This window comes from Apostichopus japonicus, chromosome 8 (genome assembly GCF_037975245.1).
Source record: "Apostichopus japonicus isolate 1M-3 chromosome 8, ASM3797524v1, whole genome shotgun sequence".
NCBI classification, from domain to species: domain Eukaryota; kingdom Metazoa; phylum Echinodermata; class Holothuroidea; order Aspidochirotida; family Stichopodidae; genus Apostichopus; species Apostichopus japonicus.
The window spans coordinates 41654114-41673377 of NC_092568.1; the positions used below are offsets into that span (position 1 = coordinate 41654114).

Below are 19264 nucleotides of genomic sequence, written 5' to 3' on the forward strand. Positions count from 1 at the left end.
AAATCTCTATGAATTGATGTTTTTCTCTAGTTTTGCTAATTGTTTGGCTTAAGAACAGAATTTGCTTGCATGCTGATCCCCATAATTCATAAAGTTTATGCCAAAGATCACATTAAAGCAAGTGGGTGCATAAGTGTAAGAGCTAATGGGAAAGGGGGGGGGGGGCATGTCAACTGCCAAGCCCTGCTCCCTGATATCATAAGAAAAATAAGACTATGCACTACTGCGATAATAAACACAATTAAATTCTGAATATATGCAGCTAGAAATGTCTGTGTGCTTCAAGGAATACATTATTATTCTATTTCGATTGTGTTTAGAGCAAAACAGGAACTGAGAGGGACCTGCTTTGTCCAAACCTTTAATTCATCTTGGTGTCCTGCATTTGCTTTCCTGAATTTTGCATACTTTATAGATCTTACTAAAAGGTAATGTTTTCAAGCTGCCTGAATTACAATGCAAAATAATGCACCAACCAACAGTATCCAATATGTAAACAAAAGCAATTTTGGTACTACAGTAATTCTAGACGCAGGAAGATCTGAAAGAAAAATTACTTTCAATGGCTAGAACTAAAACTAACTGCAAAAAGTCAATTAAGAAATAGTTCTTATAGTTACACCTGAATGAGGAAGTAGAAGAGGACTGTTTAACAGTATTTGGAACGGCATTCTAGGAGAGGATATACCTGATATTATGTTGAGAAAGGGTTTCTTGGTATCATGGTATTATATAGTCAGAGCAATATCTAGTACTGTTCCCATGTATAGGTCAACACAAAAATACAGAAAAGGAACTTAGCAGGGTATTTTGAGAAGCGAAAATAGCAATTTGATAACAATCAGGGACATTGAGGATGTTGAATCTCTTAAAACTTGGCTTCATATGTTTATATCGAGACCATCAATTATGAGGTAATACCTCCTTTTTGTATGCTGTGTAGTTTTCTTTAAGTATGTGAAACTTGCATGGTCTCAAACAACTGGACAATAGGAATGATCACATTGAGACTTCCCATCAATTATGAGGTATGATGTGTAGCTTTTGTAAGTGTGTGCAACTTGCATGGCCCCAAACAATAGCACAATAGGAAATAAAGGGTTCAAGAATATCTTCAAGTATCTCAATAAAACATTAGGGCAGTATATGACTCCAACAATAAGTTTGTCTTTTCTTATTTACACCTCAACAAACAGAGAGTCACACATGCTTTCACAAAACCCACACAAGGTATCTGTGATTAGAAATAGATATTTGTTGATGATGTGCAGACCAACTCCCCATCGATGTTCTGAGAACGATCAAGATAATATGTCGTAGTAATGTTTGCTAAGGCTTCTGTAGTTGCAGTGAAAATAGACAACTCTTATTCAATTCAGTAGTATTCTAGAATAAACAATCATAAATTTCTTTCCATGTAGTAAATGTAATTTCAATAGAAAAGAACTTAAGCAAACAGTAAAGGTACCTGAGCATTTCACTTTGATTTCATAAGACCTGCAGGAAGTAACAACCTGAATCGATCGAGTTACTTTCCTCAAACTAACTTTATGTCATTACTATGAGACTGTCTAGAAACAGAATGGAGAGAAGGCATTACATGTAGGCCTAACAATACATGACACAGTACCCTCCCCTGCACAGGATCGACCTAGCTGAGATAAAATAATTACTTCTTATCTAATTACTAAACAGAACTGATTCGTAAATAACAACACCAAAGCTCAAAGTGTAACAGATCAAATGGTGATGGTTGTACTGCTTACTTATAAATACCATATCATACAGATTTACTGTGAGGAGTTAATAATAAGGTTCAACTGTGGTTCCATTATATTGCAATAGACTATATACAGTGTTGCATGTGACTGAAGAAAAATATGGCAGGGAAAATCGTGCTGGAACAGTTAATGAGGGGAGTTTTTCTGTTTTTTGCCATAGGTATCACAGGTATGTATTTTGTACACGTGTAATGGCATATATATTGTAGATTTATAAGGGTATTTAATAACACAGCATGGTACTAGAATAAACACACACATTTTTCTGTTTCAATTGTTAGTGAGGAAACCTTTCTCTGAAATGGATATTCCAGTGGTAGAAAATCCCTTACCGAAATCCCAGATCTGGGCCAGATATAAAAATCCAGATCTGACCCAGATCTGGAATTTCAATCTGGGCCAGATCTGCTGCAGATCTGGAATTTATATCTGGCCAGATAAAAAATTGGGCAGATATAACTTGATATAAAATAAAGTTTTATATGGCCCATATAAAATTTGATCTGGTTAAATTTTATTGCATCCATATCTGGGCCAGATAAAATTTTATCTGGTTGATATAAAGAAAATCCAGATAAAGTTTCATATGGCCCATATAAAATTTGATCTGGTTAAATTTTATTGCATCCATATCTGGGCCAGATAAAACTTTATCTGGTTGATATAAAGAAAATCCAGATAAACTTTTATATGGCCCATATAAAATTTGATCTGGCTAAATGTTATTGCATCCATATCTGGGCCAGATAAAACTTTATCTGGTTGATATAAAGAAAATCCAGATAAACTTTTATATGGCCCATATAAAAGTATATCTGGCTATTTTTTTTTGCCATCCATATCTGGGCCAGATACAACTTTATCTGGTTGATATAAAGAAAATCCAGATAAACTTTATATGACCGATATAAAAAAATATATCTGGCTAAAATGTCAATCAAATAGGAAATAAGTGGCCAAAACTGGACTAGCATTGATATTAACTTTCCAGCGTGATCAGTTATCTCTGTTCTGGTACGGAGACCCATACAGAGAGCAAGACACACACAAAATATAAACACAGCTGTGTTCTAGAACTCAACTGGATTGGAACACAGTGGAAATATGTAATGTGCAAGCTCCTTGCTGTTACCTAATCCGACTGCTATGGTCATAAAATGACCGCTGTTCAAAAATAATACTTGAAGGTTGAGTTCTTTATTCTTCTGTGGTCCTGTAGATGTTGATACTAAATTGCGTTGTGCTATTCTTTTATTTAATATATTTGCTTTAATAAATAAGTTCCAGGAGGGCGATATATGTTCCATTCAGTATCGAAGTTCAGTCCCAAAATATATTCCTTGTTGCCATCCGTTCCAAAAACTTCTTCCTTACTTCTGACTGTTCAGTTCACTATAGAAACCTTTGCCAATGTCCTGACATCAATAGGTTATTATTTATGAATCTCCATCACCTTTTCTACCAATCCTTTCTGTTAAACTTCCTTCTGCTCTTTACTCCTACCATGTGGACACTAGTGTACACATAGCTCCCTTTCCTATCTCACTCCTAGAGTATCAAAACACATATGTCCATTGTTCAAAAGTGGCCTTCACACTTAATCAACCTCTGAGTCATCCTGTTTCAAGCTAAGACCCTGTGGTTGCCTAGCAACCCAGATACAGATAGTTATTCCCCCTTTGACTTAGTGTATACACTGTAAGTGATTTACTATTGAAATATATATGCAAAGTGCAGTACCACAATATAGTGCAATGTAAATCTCTATGAAAATACACTATATGTAAGAGCATACAGTCTTAAAGTTTTATCTGTCAATATAAAGTCAAGTATAACTGGATAAACATGATGTATATCCAGTTATACCTGACTTTATATTGACAGATAAAACTTTATCTGCATATCTGGATTGACTCTATATCCAGTTATACCTGACTTTATATTGACAGATAAAACTTTATCTGCATATCTGGATTGACTCTATATCCAGTTATATCTGGCTTTATATGGCCAGATAAAACTTTATCTGCGTATCTGGATTGACTCTATATCCAGTCATATCTGGCTTTATATGGCCAGATAAAACTTTATCTGCATATCTGGATGGACTCTATATCCAGTTATATCTGGCTTTATATGGCCAGATAAAACTTGATCTGCATATCTGGATTGGCTCTTTATCCAGTTATATCTGGCTTTATATGGCCAGATAAAACTTGATCTGCATATCTGGATTGACTCTATATCCAGTTATATCTGGCTTTATATGGCCAGATAAAACTTGATCTGCATATCGATTGGCTCTTTATCCAGTTATATCTGGCTTTATATGGCCAGATAAAACTTGATCTGCATATCTGGATTGACTCTATATCCAGTTATATCTGGCTTTATATGGCCAGATAAAACTTGATCTGCATATCTGGATTGGCTCTATATCCAGTCATATCTGGCTTTATATGGCCAGATAAAACTTGATCTGCATATCTGGATTGGCTCTTTATCCAGTCATATCTGGCTTTATATGGCCAGATAAAACTTGATCTGCATATCTGGATTGGCTCTATATCCAGTTATATCTGGCTTTATATGGCCAGATAAAACTTTATCTGCATATCTGGATTGACTCTATATCCAGTTATATCTGGCTTTATATGGCCAGATAAAACTTGATCTGCATATCTGGATTGGCTCTATATCCAGTTATATCTGGCTTTATATGGCCAGATAAAACTTTATCTGCATATCTGGATCGACTCTATATCCAGTTATATCTGGCTTTATATGGCCAGATAAAACTTTATCTGCATATCTGGATTGGCTCTTTATCCAGTCATATCTGGCTTTATATGGCCAGATAAAACTTTATCTGCATATCTGGATTGACTCTATATACAGTTATATCTGGCTTTATATGGCCAGATAAAACTTGATCTGGCCAGATTAAACCAGATATAAAGCCAGATCTGGCATTTCGGTAAGGGATGTAACCCTTTAAAAAAAAAAAAAAAATCCACAATTTGTTTTTGAAACATGATCTTAGTTGAGGTATGATTGATTGAATGTAACCTATTTTGATAGGCTAAACACTCCCTTACTCTAGAAAGTTATTCTCAGTAGATGATCTGTGATCTCATTATGGTAGAACGTTGGTTTATTTGTGAAATGTGATAAATGTGGATCTTTGTCTAGTGTCAATGCTCTCTGGATGTAGAATTTCATCAAAATGCAACTAAATTATAATAATGATACTTTATCTGCAGATAAATGATGTAAACATTATAACAAACACATTTACAGCTTGGGCGGCATGATGGCATCATTCACTCTGTTGTTGTCCGCTGCATTCCCAAAGTATCAAATTTGAAAAATGAACATCCTTGGTATACACAATGCTACAAGGATTTGGTTTTGACATTGATGAAGGAGCTTTCCAGCAATAATGTAACGTCAACCACTGAAATAACCCTTTAACTAGTGGATATAATATAGGGGGGAGGGGATGCAATTTGGGTATTTGCACAATGGTTGTGAATAGATGAAATTGCTCTCAAATTTTAGCAATGGCTGCTCATAGCTAGCTGCAAGTTTTGGCAAATGTTGAGTAAAACCACAATGCCAAGTCACAAATAGTGTGACGCTTTCTGGAGTGATAGTTATACGTGCCCTGTTGCTTCAGAGATCCCATTCATCAGTCAATAGACATCAGTTTGCTGTCTCAAATGAATATTGCAATCATTTCCATAATGTACCATTTCCCTTCTGCTTTGGACAACATTATTGAGAAAATATTTATGACATTTTGCTCAAAACCTTGTAAAATCTTCAGTTTCTGTGTACATAATTAATGCATATTATGCATAAAGTGGATTTACCAGCTTCTAAAATGCTGTAAATTTTTGTCATTCTATAAACCCTGAAAGATTGGCTGGGGAGGTAAATTCCATGTACAATAAGAGTATACTTTACTTCTGGATATTAAATTCAGCACAAATAAATTTGTATGCAATTCGGGAACTATGGGAAATGTCTAAAAGGGCTGTGTTGGAAGGTATAAATTCAATATGAAATATATTTAAGCAATATTTCCTACATCACTGCAGGCCAAATGACTTAACTAAATAAACTAAGCTGTTTTGTCCCAGCAGTTGTGTAAACTGTGTATAAAGTACAACTCTACTGTAAAGGAACCTTACAGCTTTTGTTTGCACCTGTCTTGCTTTCAGTTTAGTTGCTTTTGCTAATGCTGTTTCAATTCACCTCTAGCCATTGCTCTGTTGTACTAATTGCTGTTGGCTAACCTATTGTTGCTTTTGTAGAAGTATTTGGTCACCAAGATTTCCAGCAAATATCAAGTGGACCTTTGACTCTCCAAGTCAACCAAGATGGTTCATACCACATTGATGTAGATGGTGTTACATGGCTTGAGAGTCAGAATACCTTCATCACGGATCACCATATCATTTATTCAAAGTACCATGATACGTTTAGGGTTATTTCAGGACCTGTTCTGAAATTAGGTCACAATCCAAGACTTGGTAAATATCAACAGATAGATCTTATTTGGGAGGCCAGAAATGAAGCAATAACTGCTGTTACCACCACTTTCCAAGTGTTCCTGGAGACATCTACAATCGTATTTTCAATGGTAAGACATCATATTGATGTAATCCTACAGTACTTTAAAACCAAGCAAGAAATGAAAGGTAGAGCTGACTGTATTACTTAACTGTATAGGAAATCATATACAGGGTTACCAGTGTTGCTATGAGAAATTCAGCAAAATTAATGGCCAACTTGAGTGGAAACTCCAAATACGAATTTGCTGTTACTTTATGACAATTGACCCTGTATATATAGGTAGGAAGTTTGCGGGGATGGAATTTGTTTTAATGGGGTGGGGTGGGGCGGGGGGAGGAGGGTTCTTAGTTGAACTTTAGGAGTGAAACATGGTACAAAAAAATCATACTTTTACTGATGTGTAGGCCTATATGCAACTTTGATTTGGACAGAAAACACAAAATTAGTGACATAAATGTTGAGCCTAACTATTTCAGCTACTTCTCTCAAATGAAAGACAATTAGAAAAATGCCAAAAGATGCCAACAACTGTTTGACTGTTCCTTTCATTTTCCTCAAGCCAATTAAATTTGAGAACGCAAACTTTGTCATTTGGGGCGTTTAAAACGTGAAACTGGCATGCTGAAGTAGAGGAAGGTCAAGTAGAAGGGTGACTGTAAGGATTCAGTAGTACACTTTCTCCCCTTTGGGATGGTATATTGAACCAAACTCTTGAAAAGATGTTGGAAAAAAGTCATCATTGGCCTATATGTTAATACCTAACTGTTGATGCATATGCTATACAATCATGTAAATATACTTATTTACCTTAACTTTAACCCCTTCACAGAGATCGAGAAAACTTCGCACCAAAACATGAGTGTTCCTTGTTTTAAACATGAGCAAACACTAGTGAACAATTTGTGTGGTACTTGGTACAGTCATACCTACATGATTCAACCACCAGTGAACAATTGACAATTCTTCAACCATCCAGATTGAATACATCAACAGGCTTTAAGGTTAATCTAGATATATCAACAATGATTGCACCTCAAACAATACATACTAAACAATGTTATTCTCTAACCAACAGAATTTTTCTGATTCTGGTCTGAAGGGTACCAGTCAAGGAAGTGAGGGTGTTGTGTGTACTACTTTCCCAAGCTTCAAAGTCTCTGACCACATGAAGAATGAGCTGGGTTTTATGAGCTTTGGATTTTTCCTGGCAGTTCAAAATGTTGGCAGGTACAAATTGGCCTTTTCATGAATCACATGTCATCAATAGGAACTAAAAACTTGAGAGGTTATTTGGGGAGCAGTGCAAGAGTATTACCACTTGTGTTCATAGAGTACATGATACTTGTTCAGTTGACAGTTTGTATTATGTTATTAATTAAATAATTTGGTCACACTTACCACAGTACTGTATGATAAGAATTACATGATTAATGATACTGGTGGCAGTAAACAATTTTATTATTAATTTATTACTTTTTTATAAAGATGTTCAATACATGATAGATTTAAAGGTAGCCAAAGATCTTCTATGTTGATCTTATGGATTTAATAATGAGGTATTGAAATATTAAATTATCATATAAAATTGAAGTAATGTCATTAATTCATACAATATACATCTTTAATCACGAGGTAGCGAAACATTAATTAACATTTTATTGGATTGTCTAACAGCTTTCCAGTTATCATATTTCCCATTCTTCAGGTGGAATAGTCCTGTGAAGTTAATTGGAAGTGGCATGGATTCAGCACCTTTGACATTGTTCAATAAAACCAAGCATAGTATCATAATGTCAGCATTTAATGAATTTATGGTGAACTCTATGGTACATGATCCTTTCAATGATGGCCTCATGTTTGGAGTTCAAGGTAAAATAAAGGAAATACAAAAAGGATTTGTACACCAGACAATTCTACACTTTGGGACTGGAATAAAGCAGGCAAGTATCATACAAAGATAAGTTTAATGCGTATAGAGAGAATATAAACTTCTACGTTTAAATGATGGCTTTCTCACTATTTGCTGAGGTAGTTTTATTTTAGTTTACATGATCAGTTGCAAATAGTTAAGGCACAAGATAAAGTTAATGACAGTCTAATGTGAGGAAAAGAAATTAACCTGCATTAATTACTTCCTTATATCTTACAAGTATCAACCTTCCCTGTAATAAAATGAACAAGAACACAAATCTACCAATGTTCCTGGCAGATATATCTGCTAAAAATGATAACATCTTCAGTTTTTCTTCAAGTTGGCAGTTGAAGGTTGCTTGTTTTATAAAATCTGCAACTGCTTTCCACTGTTTCCCACAATCAATGAAAATGACCGTTAAAACCTGAAAAGACAAAAATTGATGTATGAAAAGTTGAGGATATAGAGAAATGCAATGTCATTTAACCTGATAATTTCTAGATATGCCATCAATGATTAGATTCAAGAATCGTTTTTCTCGATGATGTGGTGGGTTGGGGAGCAGGAAAATACAAGATTTAACATGCCTATTTCACTCTCTAGAATGTGAGAATTTTGTTTCCCTATTCCCACCGTAACTTTTACTGGTGGCAGAGAGTTATGTGAATACTTGTCATTCTACTGGTTCACTGCCTTTGAATTGAGCGTTAGCAATCTTTCATTATGAGAATTTCTCCTTCAACAATATTAACGTACAGAAGAAGAAACAGCTAAGCAAACTATCAGCATTGCAATTCAAAAACCTCCACACCTACGAAATTAAAGTTAACTTCAGCAAACATCTTGTTTAATAAACAGTTGATTTATTCCTAAGTTGGCCTCAACTGTTCCCAATCAATCATTAATGTAAATAAAGACAACTATAAAACTATAAGGGAAATGTCAACTAATTTTCCTGCTGTTCTGTCTCTATATAGACTGCCATGAACTGGGGAAGCTTTCTAAAAAGACATTATGAATTAAAACGTTACAGCAAGAATGATGTTACCTTGAACTACATTGGTTACTGGACTGATGGTGGTAAGCAATATCCACTCTCTTATGCTCAGTACAAATTGATTTGAAACTGTTGGTTGTGTGGCTATACAGTACATGACATTTACCTATTTAAGCCTGCAAATTTGTAATTTTCACAGACTGATACTCTTTGGATGTGAATATATCTGTGATCCTCTTCTGTTTGATATAAGTACTATTGCTTATTTTCTTGTCTGCTTAGGAGCTTACTACTACTACAATACAGAACCAAATAAGACTTATGAAGAGACTATGCTGGACATCAAAATATATGCAGATGCATTGAATATTCCATACAAGTAAGTTAGTTACATATTGCCCAAGAAATATCTCGGTGGTAGTGACCAAATATAAAAATTCTCAACAGCTTGATCAGAATTTATAAATAAAATATTTATGAGTATTTCTTATTGATGGATATGAACAGAATATTCCACTACTGCTGTCATTTTGACTGGCCATTACAAAAGGGAAAGTCAGCTTTAGAGTAGAAAAAGAGATGTATCGTAAACCAAAGTCCAGAGAATGAAAGAAAATCAATATGATTGACAGAGAATGAGGTCATAGGGATGGCCATGGTTGGTGGGGAGGTGGTTGACGTCCTGATCAAAGAAACTTCAATGGTTCACATATCTTTGATCCATTGCCATGTCAGTAAGCTTGATATTTCTTTCTTTCACATGTTTGACCTAGTCTAAGAAGGAAATTTAATATGACAAACTGAGAAATGTTGTTTTCATTCCACAGATACTATCAGATCGACTCTTGGTGGTACTACAGAGGAATCGGAGGAAACACCAAGAACTGGACGGCTATGCCATCTATTTTTCCACATGGAGCAGGGTAATAATTTAAGGACAAACGTATTTGCACAAGAAAATGTTGCAATTGTACATAACAACTTAATTAAGTAGCTTAAAATATGTTAAGGCCACCATATGTAGCTCTTAATTTATGCCTATACGTTAATTAATGTTAAATGCATTGTCTCGTCTTACTATTTCAGGTTAAGAGAGAAAAGATAAACTCAGAGATCCTATAACCCTGCTTTCTATATTGTTCCCCATTTTTCAGATATGTTTACAATAGAGTAGGACACCGTCTTGCAGCCCATAACAGATGCTGGTATGTACTAAATCATAAAATTGGAGGAATTTGGAATTCAAAAAAAAAAAAAAAAATACAAAATTTAAACTCATGCTTCTCATTTAATGCAGTTGAAATTTTGTAATCATACACAATTAATCTTGCGGTTCCTAGGGGAAAAACTTGGTTTCTAATAAATTTCTTTTCTTACAATAAGTAATGATTTAAAATATCTCAAATTACCTTTATGAATTGAACACTAGAACCTCCCTAATAAAGACTTTCAGCTTCACATAGAGAAGTGCAACTGTCAAAGATTCTTTGTTAACATACATGCAAAACACTAAAAATCTCCAGACATTGTACATAAATGATTTATTATTTCATATTACAACAATGATGAGATTAAGCATTTCACATTGAACCTTTGGTGTCTATATACTTGTTAACAATTCTGATCCTTGGTGATATATACTTGTGTGTTTATCTAGGTCCCTTAGAAGTGTGTACACTATATTCTCTTTACAGGGCTGCAGATACTGACTACGCTAAACAGAATGGAGGAAAATGGAACTTCATTGTGGAAAAAGAGAAGTCAATTCCTCAAGACAAGGTCACTTTAATAATCTGTGAAATATCTGTTAAATGTCAAGGATAATGCTAAGTGTTGTTGTTTGTGTGTGAAAGCCTTTTGACCCTTAAATTCACCAAACTGGCAACTTTATTGTAGTTTCAAAAATGATCTTCTCTCTCCTACAGAGGTGGAAAGCTCCTCCGGTCTTACAATCACACAACACCATTTGATCTTGTTTATTGCTTGAAAATAACATCAAGAAATAATTTGGTGAATTCAACATCACTGTACTTGGTTGACATTGCATTTGATGAATGATTAGTTACATTTAATAATTTGACCAGAGTGCTACTCTTGAAGTTTCTTTCACTTTTGGGTGTTTTAAAATCCTTAGTATGGATTAATTAAGTGCTTAGCAGATTTTTAATAATGATTTAATGATTTGAAGATAAAGAACATCTGTGAAGGGGCAAAACAATGAATTCTAATGTCATTTTGCTTCCTTTGACAGGAATTTTGGAACTACTTGATGGGTAGCTCAAAGAAAGAGTGGGGACTGACAATGTATGAACAGGTAGGTATTAGCATGGGTATATTTAAGGAGTAGTTCAATATATGAAATATGAAATAACAGTAGAGGTGGGTTCAAGTGATAAGAGACACCTTGGGCATGAAATAGCTAAGATGAACAAACAAACAACATATAAAAAATGGGTAGAGTAGTCTGTGTTAGGCCCAGATTTTAGCAACATGCAGAAAAATACTTGTGCTTCAAATATTTACTGACTAAAACCAAGTTCTCACTTGCATTTACCTGAATTACTGTACAACAGTGACATCAGTTACTAGGTAGGTTTTGCTGATAATAAACAGTAATACAGGGCTTACGATAGGTATTGAAACCATGCCGATTCTTGGACTAACAATAGTTAACTGACTTACTGTACCATGTGTCTGTAATGTCTAACTGGCAGAACATTGTCAGTACCTTATTTTACTACTGGCAAGAGGCACGTACAGTCCACAGGAATACGGTTTGAATACAGTTTGGGCATGGACAGAACATTTTTAAATTTATTTTCAACTGGTTTTACCTAATTCTGGGTTTCTTTTATTAAATGAACCTTTGAACAGGACTGGCTGGCTGATGAAGTGAATGACTTGAAGGCCTGCTTAGAGAACATAACGGTAGCCCGTGACTGGTTACTTGGAATGGGATATGGGGCCATGATGAACAATATTACCATCCAATATTGTGAGCCAATGCCAAGGCACCTTTTACAGAGTTTAGAGATACCACATCTAACTCAGGTAAGCAGTAAGGACACTTGAGAGAAAACAGCTTATAAGTAACAGAAATACATATCCGATCCTTATTAATGATAATAATATGTTAAACATAATAGCTGTCATATCCATGCAACTGGTATGTGTCAAGAAATCAATTTTAGTAGATGAGATAAGACAAGCAGACTACAACACTGAATTACCTTTAGATAACTTGTTATGTTAATTTAATTGTACCATATCATACATATATACAGCATGACTGATTGCTGAAATTTAGCATTAGTTACTGTACTCCTTTAACATTTACAGTAAGACGTTGCTTTCTATGATATGATGTGTCATGTAGGACCATCATTACTTGTCTCCACACTGCTTGTTTTACCCACTAGGCAAGAGCCAGTGTAGACTACCATCCCGGTGAGATACCTCAATGGGACATTGGCCTTATCTCTATCATCTTGCATGCTCTGGATATCAGACCATTTAAAGACAACTTTAGAACAGTAACTGCAGATGAGCATCATCGTACGTATCCATCAAGATCATACAGCTCTCATGAAGTTCTCTATTTTTAGTATGTTTAATGTTTACCAGCTACAATAGCAGGTCAATGACTAACAAACTAGAGACATACACAATATGTGAGACTACATGCATTAGTACTGTTGTGACAGTCTACAGTCCATACACAGTCTTTGTCCTTAGAGTTCATGTGATATCACAGTACAATAAATACAGATATTGTACTATATGTTCATGCCATGTCTCTTATCGGTATATTCAAAAAAAAGAAAAGCATGAATGCAAAAGGATATATAATTGTAATAATCAGTTAATGTAAAAGATACCTTATTGCTCACAATACTGAAAATTTATTGCTCATATTATCATCATTTGACAATATGCAAGTGCAAGTATTTTTTAGTGCATTTGTGATTTTCATATAATATCTAGTCTTTAGAATCACTAAATACATATGTCATAATTTTTCAGAAATTAACTTTTGAAAGTTTAAGTAGCATTCCTTCTTTTCTTCTGAATTAACAGCTAAGTATAAGTCAGAACCTGATCCATTCCTGCAGTGTGTGATCTCTCTCTTCAGTATGGGACCTGTAGCTCCAAGTGATAAGATTGGATTTACCAATGTCACACTTTTGAAAAGGTTTGTTTATATTTATATGATACTATTTTTTATTTATAAAGTATAACTCAGGTATTTGTGTCAGGTTAACCTACAGTATCTTGCTAATAGTTCCCATAAAGTGCAATCTCCACCACATTTGAATTATTTCCAAAAGACAGCTTAAAACATTTCATTTTTCTTTGAAGTGTCTGTTTGATATGTTTCTTTTTTCCTTTGTTAAACACTTTGAAACTTTTGTGTTAGGTGCTATGTAACTGTTATTTATTATTATAAGTTGTCTTTAATTATAATATGACACTGAAATTACCTCTCCTTTGACAATAGATGTACAAACTAATATTTTTTTATTTAGATTAGGCAGCTTTGTCTTGAAATTGTGAATTCCAAAATTTACAGAAATCAGATGCAAATACCTGGCTTGAATTTCAAATTTATCTACATCTGATCTCCAGATACAGTTTTTACATTAACATTTTGCCTGTGTTGCTGTGATATTATACAATTCATGTAGACACTGATTTGATTTTCAGAACTATGAACACTGATGGCCTACTCCTTCAGCCTTCTCATCCTATGATGACAGTCGATAATTATGTTATAAAAGTGAGTTAAACTTTTATGAAATTCCTAACATTTGGTAAAAGACATTCTTTCACATGAATTAACCAAATTCCAATAAAGGGGCTCTCTATCAAACTGAAAATGGAATATGATGGCTATAGGGAGCTTGGCAGACTTGGCAATGATACTTTGATCAGAGAGTTCATCAATTCAACTTCTGGATTTGATCAAGAAATTTCTGATGTATAAATGCAGTATTACTGGTAATAGCATACATCTTACAATGGCATAAACCCAGAGTCTGATAACAGTGATATTTGCTATATATTCTTGCAGATGGCATTCGAAGAAGCAGATTTGGGGTTGAATGGAAAAGTTTGGACAACGTTTAGCAATGTTTCAAATTTTATCTTTGGGTCAATATTATCTCTTCAAATGGTAGAAGATGATGTCCTTACTCCAGATGGGCTAGACTTAGGAATGGTAAGTCAAAAGTATGTAATTTTGGAAAAATCTTCTCAGTTATAATTGACCAACTTCTTAAAATAGATCTCAAGTGGATTGTACCAGGTGATACATTAAAGAACACTACCCTTAGTAACCCAAATCAGTGACACCAAAGCTAATCAAATTTGTACTTACACAATTCTAGCTGAGGAACTTACCCGATCAGCACAAAACTTTTAAAAGCAGAGAACATTGAAGTACATGATATCAGGCATCTTTGTTTTATAGGGTACAAGTGCATAAATGTAAATAAGCTAATATACAACCAACTTTTATATATCAATTTGGTCAAAACATTGAGGAAGATCTCCACCCAGAGCTTGTATAGACTTCTCATTAATAATTCTTACCTATATGTACTTTCATCAATGATCAGAATTATTAATCAAATATGAAATTGTCACCAAGCAGAGGTAGATATTGTCAGTTGATCACTGTCAAATTGTCAAGCAATGCTGAAGATGCTTATAGTGATTCTCATATAATTTGCTGTCCATGTTTAAAAGAATATGTTTTATTGTACATTGCTATCACTGCTAATTTTTGTAATGGTTTAAATAATTGGTGACAAACTGTTTAACATAAATAAGGTCGTTATTATATGCATTTATATCTCAGAAGTCTGTTCTATCAGTTCAGAGTAGAGTTTAACCTTCAGTTTCTGCCTTAAACCAATCAAAGGTGGCTCTTGCACTTTCATTAATTTACAACTTCTATTGCAGATTGGACCTTCTGTGGCCCATTTAGATGAACAGCTGGACAAGACAATCACACTATTTGATGATAAAAACCCTCTCTTATTGCAAAGAAACAACCCAGGCAGTCTACAACTATGGCAGACAGCTCCAACTTTCAATTTTAAGTAAGGCACAATTTATGCTATCGCACACACTGCACCACATGTATGCTATCTGTACATGACAATTCCACTGTTGAACAGCCCCTTTGTCCATAGAAATTGGTATTAAAGTAGAAATAAAATGTACTCCTGGATCACAGACGGGCATTTGAAGGTGAATGGGTAGAGGATAGTTACATTAATCCCAAAATGGGTATATTTCTCCTAGTTAACCTAATGCTACTAAGTCCCACCACCAGCTGCCCCCAACCTTTTCACTCCACACAGTATGAGGAACATGCAGAAATTATCGTGAGCTTGCCTCAACCTACCCCAAAACACTAGATGAAATCAATCAGGAGGTACAGACTTGTGTGATATCAATGAAACTGAGATGCAATGAATTCAGAAGAAAAACTTGAACAAAAAATGTGTGGCCTTATAAATGAGTGGAATTATAAGTTTGAATTTATATATATATTTTTTTTTTGCTATAGCAATGCAAGATGGGCAATCCTTGGTGAGACTGCCAAATTAGTGCCATTCTCTCCAAAACGTTTTGAGGTTATGGCTGTGGATGAGGATGTTATCAGACTACAGGTGATTTTTGGACCACAGGAGACAGTTAAGCTAGATATCTATACAGGAACCACACTGTGGAGCTTAACATGCCAGAGAGATACAGCTGGACCATTACTGATTGAAATAACAGATATCAACTCATTTAACTGTCTCATTCCCCCAGCAATACACTGGCAATTCAAGTCTATCATATGGCCAAATTAAAGTCCGGCGATAACATACAAACTTGTTTGTAAAAAGAAAGACATGTTTGTACTAGTGTATTTAAGTATTTAGGTTTGTAATATGTTTACCAGGCAAGCAAACAGATTTAAGTTTTATGAATGGTTGTAAATTTGCATATTCTCAAATATCAAAAGTCATCAAATCTCTCTTCGTTCACAATCCCATTGTCTTAATATTTGTATTTACTGATGTGTAAAATGCTTTCATAATGTAATATCTTTCTTTATGACTTCAATGAAGGCTTCAGCTTTGCATTAATTCATTATCTCAAGAACTAACAGACAAATCGTTATGTGACTCAAGTTACTTCAAGCACTGTGCAGTAATGTGGAGAAGTAACTGACTTTGCATGCTTGAGTTGCCTTTGCTGTTCATAATATGTTCATAGTGTGAGTTTCTAACACAGATTTAACCAATAAATTGTACAGTACTTCAAGAAAACATGTTCACTATTGAATCTGACCAGTTGAACATGTCTGTGTAACAGTACTGCTTTCAACATTCTTCTGTTTAATTATTAAATTGGCTGGAAAATAGTGAATTAATTTCAAAGGAGAAGGAGGATACTTGTCCTTTCTGAAATATTAACTTACAAGGTCAAACCGCTCAAAGTCAAAAGCTATAACAGTAAAAAAGTGTGATGATTTTACTAGAATTTTTTTTATTTGAATTACTGTAGCGGTCATGAAATGCAATAATAACTTCTGTATGTAGTTTAAACCTTTAAAAGGATTTTCTGGTGGCTAAACTTAATTGCTGAAACTTCTCTGAATCCAGTGGCGGCGGAACCGGGGGGGCTTGGGGGGGCTCAGCCCCCCCAATAAAAAAGTTGAGGGGGCAAATGCATGATAAGCCCCCCCAATATTTACCAAGGCTCCGAAACGTATACATCTGCCCATTTTTCAATGCATACTTGTCGATCTGTCCGATGCACACGTATACTCTAATAATGTGTAATAATTTTAGTAATTGCTGGGGGACCCTCGGCCTGTCCCTTGGCTATAGACCACATCGTCACCCCAACCGCGTCTTCACGCCCCGTGAAAAGTGGAAACAGTGAGTGTGAGTACCGGTAAGCGTAACACAACTTCGTCTTAGGCCAATGACTTGCCTCATTTCAGCCAGTTCTCCAACATCCCCTTACTTAGTGGCGGATCGAGCGTCCATATATACAGTCAGAGGCGGATGCCCCCCCCCCCTGACGGACTCAAATGGACTGCTGGCGCCTTTTTCAGCTTTTCACTACTTTTTACTTATTCGCAATTTTTGACTATTTTATTGCGCTCTCATATACCTATTGACATTTGTCATATTCTGTCGGTGTATTTTCCGACAAAATGGCGACGACACCTATTTATTCTCCGTTTATCTGCAAATTAGCAAGGCCCCGGAAAGGGTCATTTCCTGCAATCTCGGGAGTATCTTTACTCAAAAATTTTCTGTACGCTCCGCGCCAACCTGTGGTGGCGCTCCGCTTAGATAGTGTCGAAAGCGCCCCTACAGACCATTCTTGCCCCCCCCGACCAATACCCCTAGCCCCGCCACTGCCCTTACTACACTCAAAAACGTCTTTGCGAGTACACTACGAGTAATAGCTACTCTCTTAAAACACCATCGAATATACAAATTACAATGTTTTTACAGACTTAACGTGCAATCTGAGAAATTGCAGGCTTGAGACCCATATTTTAGGGCCAGGTATTCGCAGCATAAAACACTCGGGAAGTGCCGTTTCCGGCCATCTGGGGGTTTGAAAAAACCCAAAATTTTCTTGTACGCTCCGCGCCAACCGATGGTGGCGCTCCGCTTAGATAGTCTCCACACATTAGCCCCCCCAATAATTTTTACGTTCCGCCGTGCCTGTCTGAATCTAACTATGAAAACCACATTCTCCTAGCATTTCGTATTGCAAAGATATGAATTTTTAAAATAAAGTGATATTTTGTAAATGCATATGACAACAGGATGTTGTCATCAGGGCACTCTAGCTGAAAACGACTTTGTGTTTATAATTTGTCAATCATTTATTCACAAACAAAAAGAATATTTCTACAAAAAAATATTAAGTAGAGACAACCTTGACAGCTATGCAAACATTCCAAGTGTATCAGGTTTTGTCAGTCACAAAAAGGCAACATTAAATCAACCATATCTCAAGTTAGGGGCATGATATTGAGATGGGGGTCTTCATCTAGCATTGTGGAATACCTACTGTAGCTCTTCAATATAAGTTTCACATTGTTTGTCACCAGAATATCCCTTTAAGGAAAATTTCTTTTGATACAAACAAGGTGAAAACATTTTGCTGTGGGAAGGGGATGGAATGAATTTTTCTGTTCGATCACTCAATATGTATTATACCAGGTACCATAGCAGAAAAATAAAGTTACTGAGCAATCCCACAATATGAGAGCATCTTTGTGTATTTCTTTAAGGTTGCACTATTGTACATAATATTGCATGCCAAACTCAGTTAAGTATAAAAAAATGTGTGTTAGTGATTGTTTAGAAAAAAATTACGATGCTTGGCAGATCAACCGCCCAATATGTTAAATCTTTTGCCATGTTCACTTGATTGGGACCTTAGAGAACTATCAGCAAGAATTATCAAGAATACAAAGTAAATTGCATGCTTAACAGTTCTAACAAGGTTCTTTTGGAAAACCTGAGAGGTATAACTAAATAAATTAAGGATCTCTTAAGCTATGATTACATTCAAAATGCAATCATACCATAAAGGTGTCTTAATGGATGCAGTTTGGTAATGATCTATGCAGCTGGTTTGACTAGCTACCGAAGTGCACTTCTGTGGTAGTAAAATGAAAAAAATTTCTGTAATTTTTTACATTTCTACAGTTAATGCACTGTGTTCTGTCAAGCAATGATTACTGGCCCATAGTTTTTTGTAACCAACCAGGTGTCCATAAACACTTTATGAACCAACTTCCACCGGCCTAAAGTTAAACACCAGCTCTTGGTTAACATGCATCCCACCAACAAATTGTGTTCGTGTAATGAAATTACCTCAAATATCCTCTAAGTAATGTGAGAAAAACACCAGAAATCAGAAAATGTAGAGACACTTTAATACTCTTTAATCATTACT

At 35.2% G+C, this 19264-nt stretch overlaps 2 protein-coding genes across 5 annotated transcripts in view; one reads left to right on the forward strand and one right to left on the reverse strand.

The window, feature by feature from the left end:
* The first annotated feature begins 47 nt into the window (after positions 1-47).
* LOC139972064 (uncharacterized) lies at positions 48-18553 on the forward strand. 2 transcript variants are annotated; one of them, XM_071978960.1, is made up of 17 exons: positions 48-1950; positions 6101-6429; positions 7438-7589; positions 8068-8302; positions 9252-9354; positions 9554-9650; positions 10099-10194; positions 10426-10476; positions 10966-11050; positions 11523-11585; positions 12146-12322; positions 12691-12826; positions 13349-13463; positions 13976-14048; positions 14343-14489; positions 15236-15375; positions 15849-18553. In XM_071978960.1, exons 1-17 carry the CDS (start codon positions 1881-1883, stop codon positions 16135-16137), a joined length of 2358 nt encoding a protein of 785 aa, XP_071835061.1. In that variant the 5' UTR covers positions 48-1880; the 3' UTR covers positions 16138-18553. The 2 variants fall into 2 exon arrangements, with proteins under 2 accessions (XP_071835061.1, XP_071835062.1); XM_071978961.1 differs by having other exon boundaries at positions 48-1941.
* LOC139972067 (ribokinase-like) overlaps positions 8296-19264 on the reverse strand; it is a 53444-nt gene continuing 42475 nt past the window's right edge. For all 3 annotated transcript variants that reach the window (XM_071978965.1, XM_071978966.1, XM_071978967.1), the window contains exon 9: positions 8296-8698. The gene's annotated coding sequence lies outside the window, so the exon portion shown is untranslated. The remainder of the gene's footprint in view (positions 8699-19264) is intronic.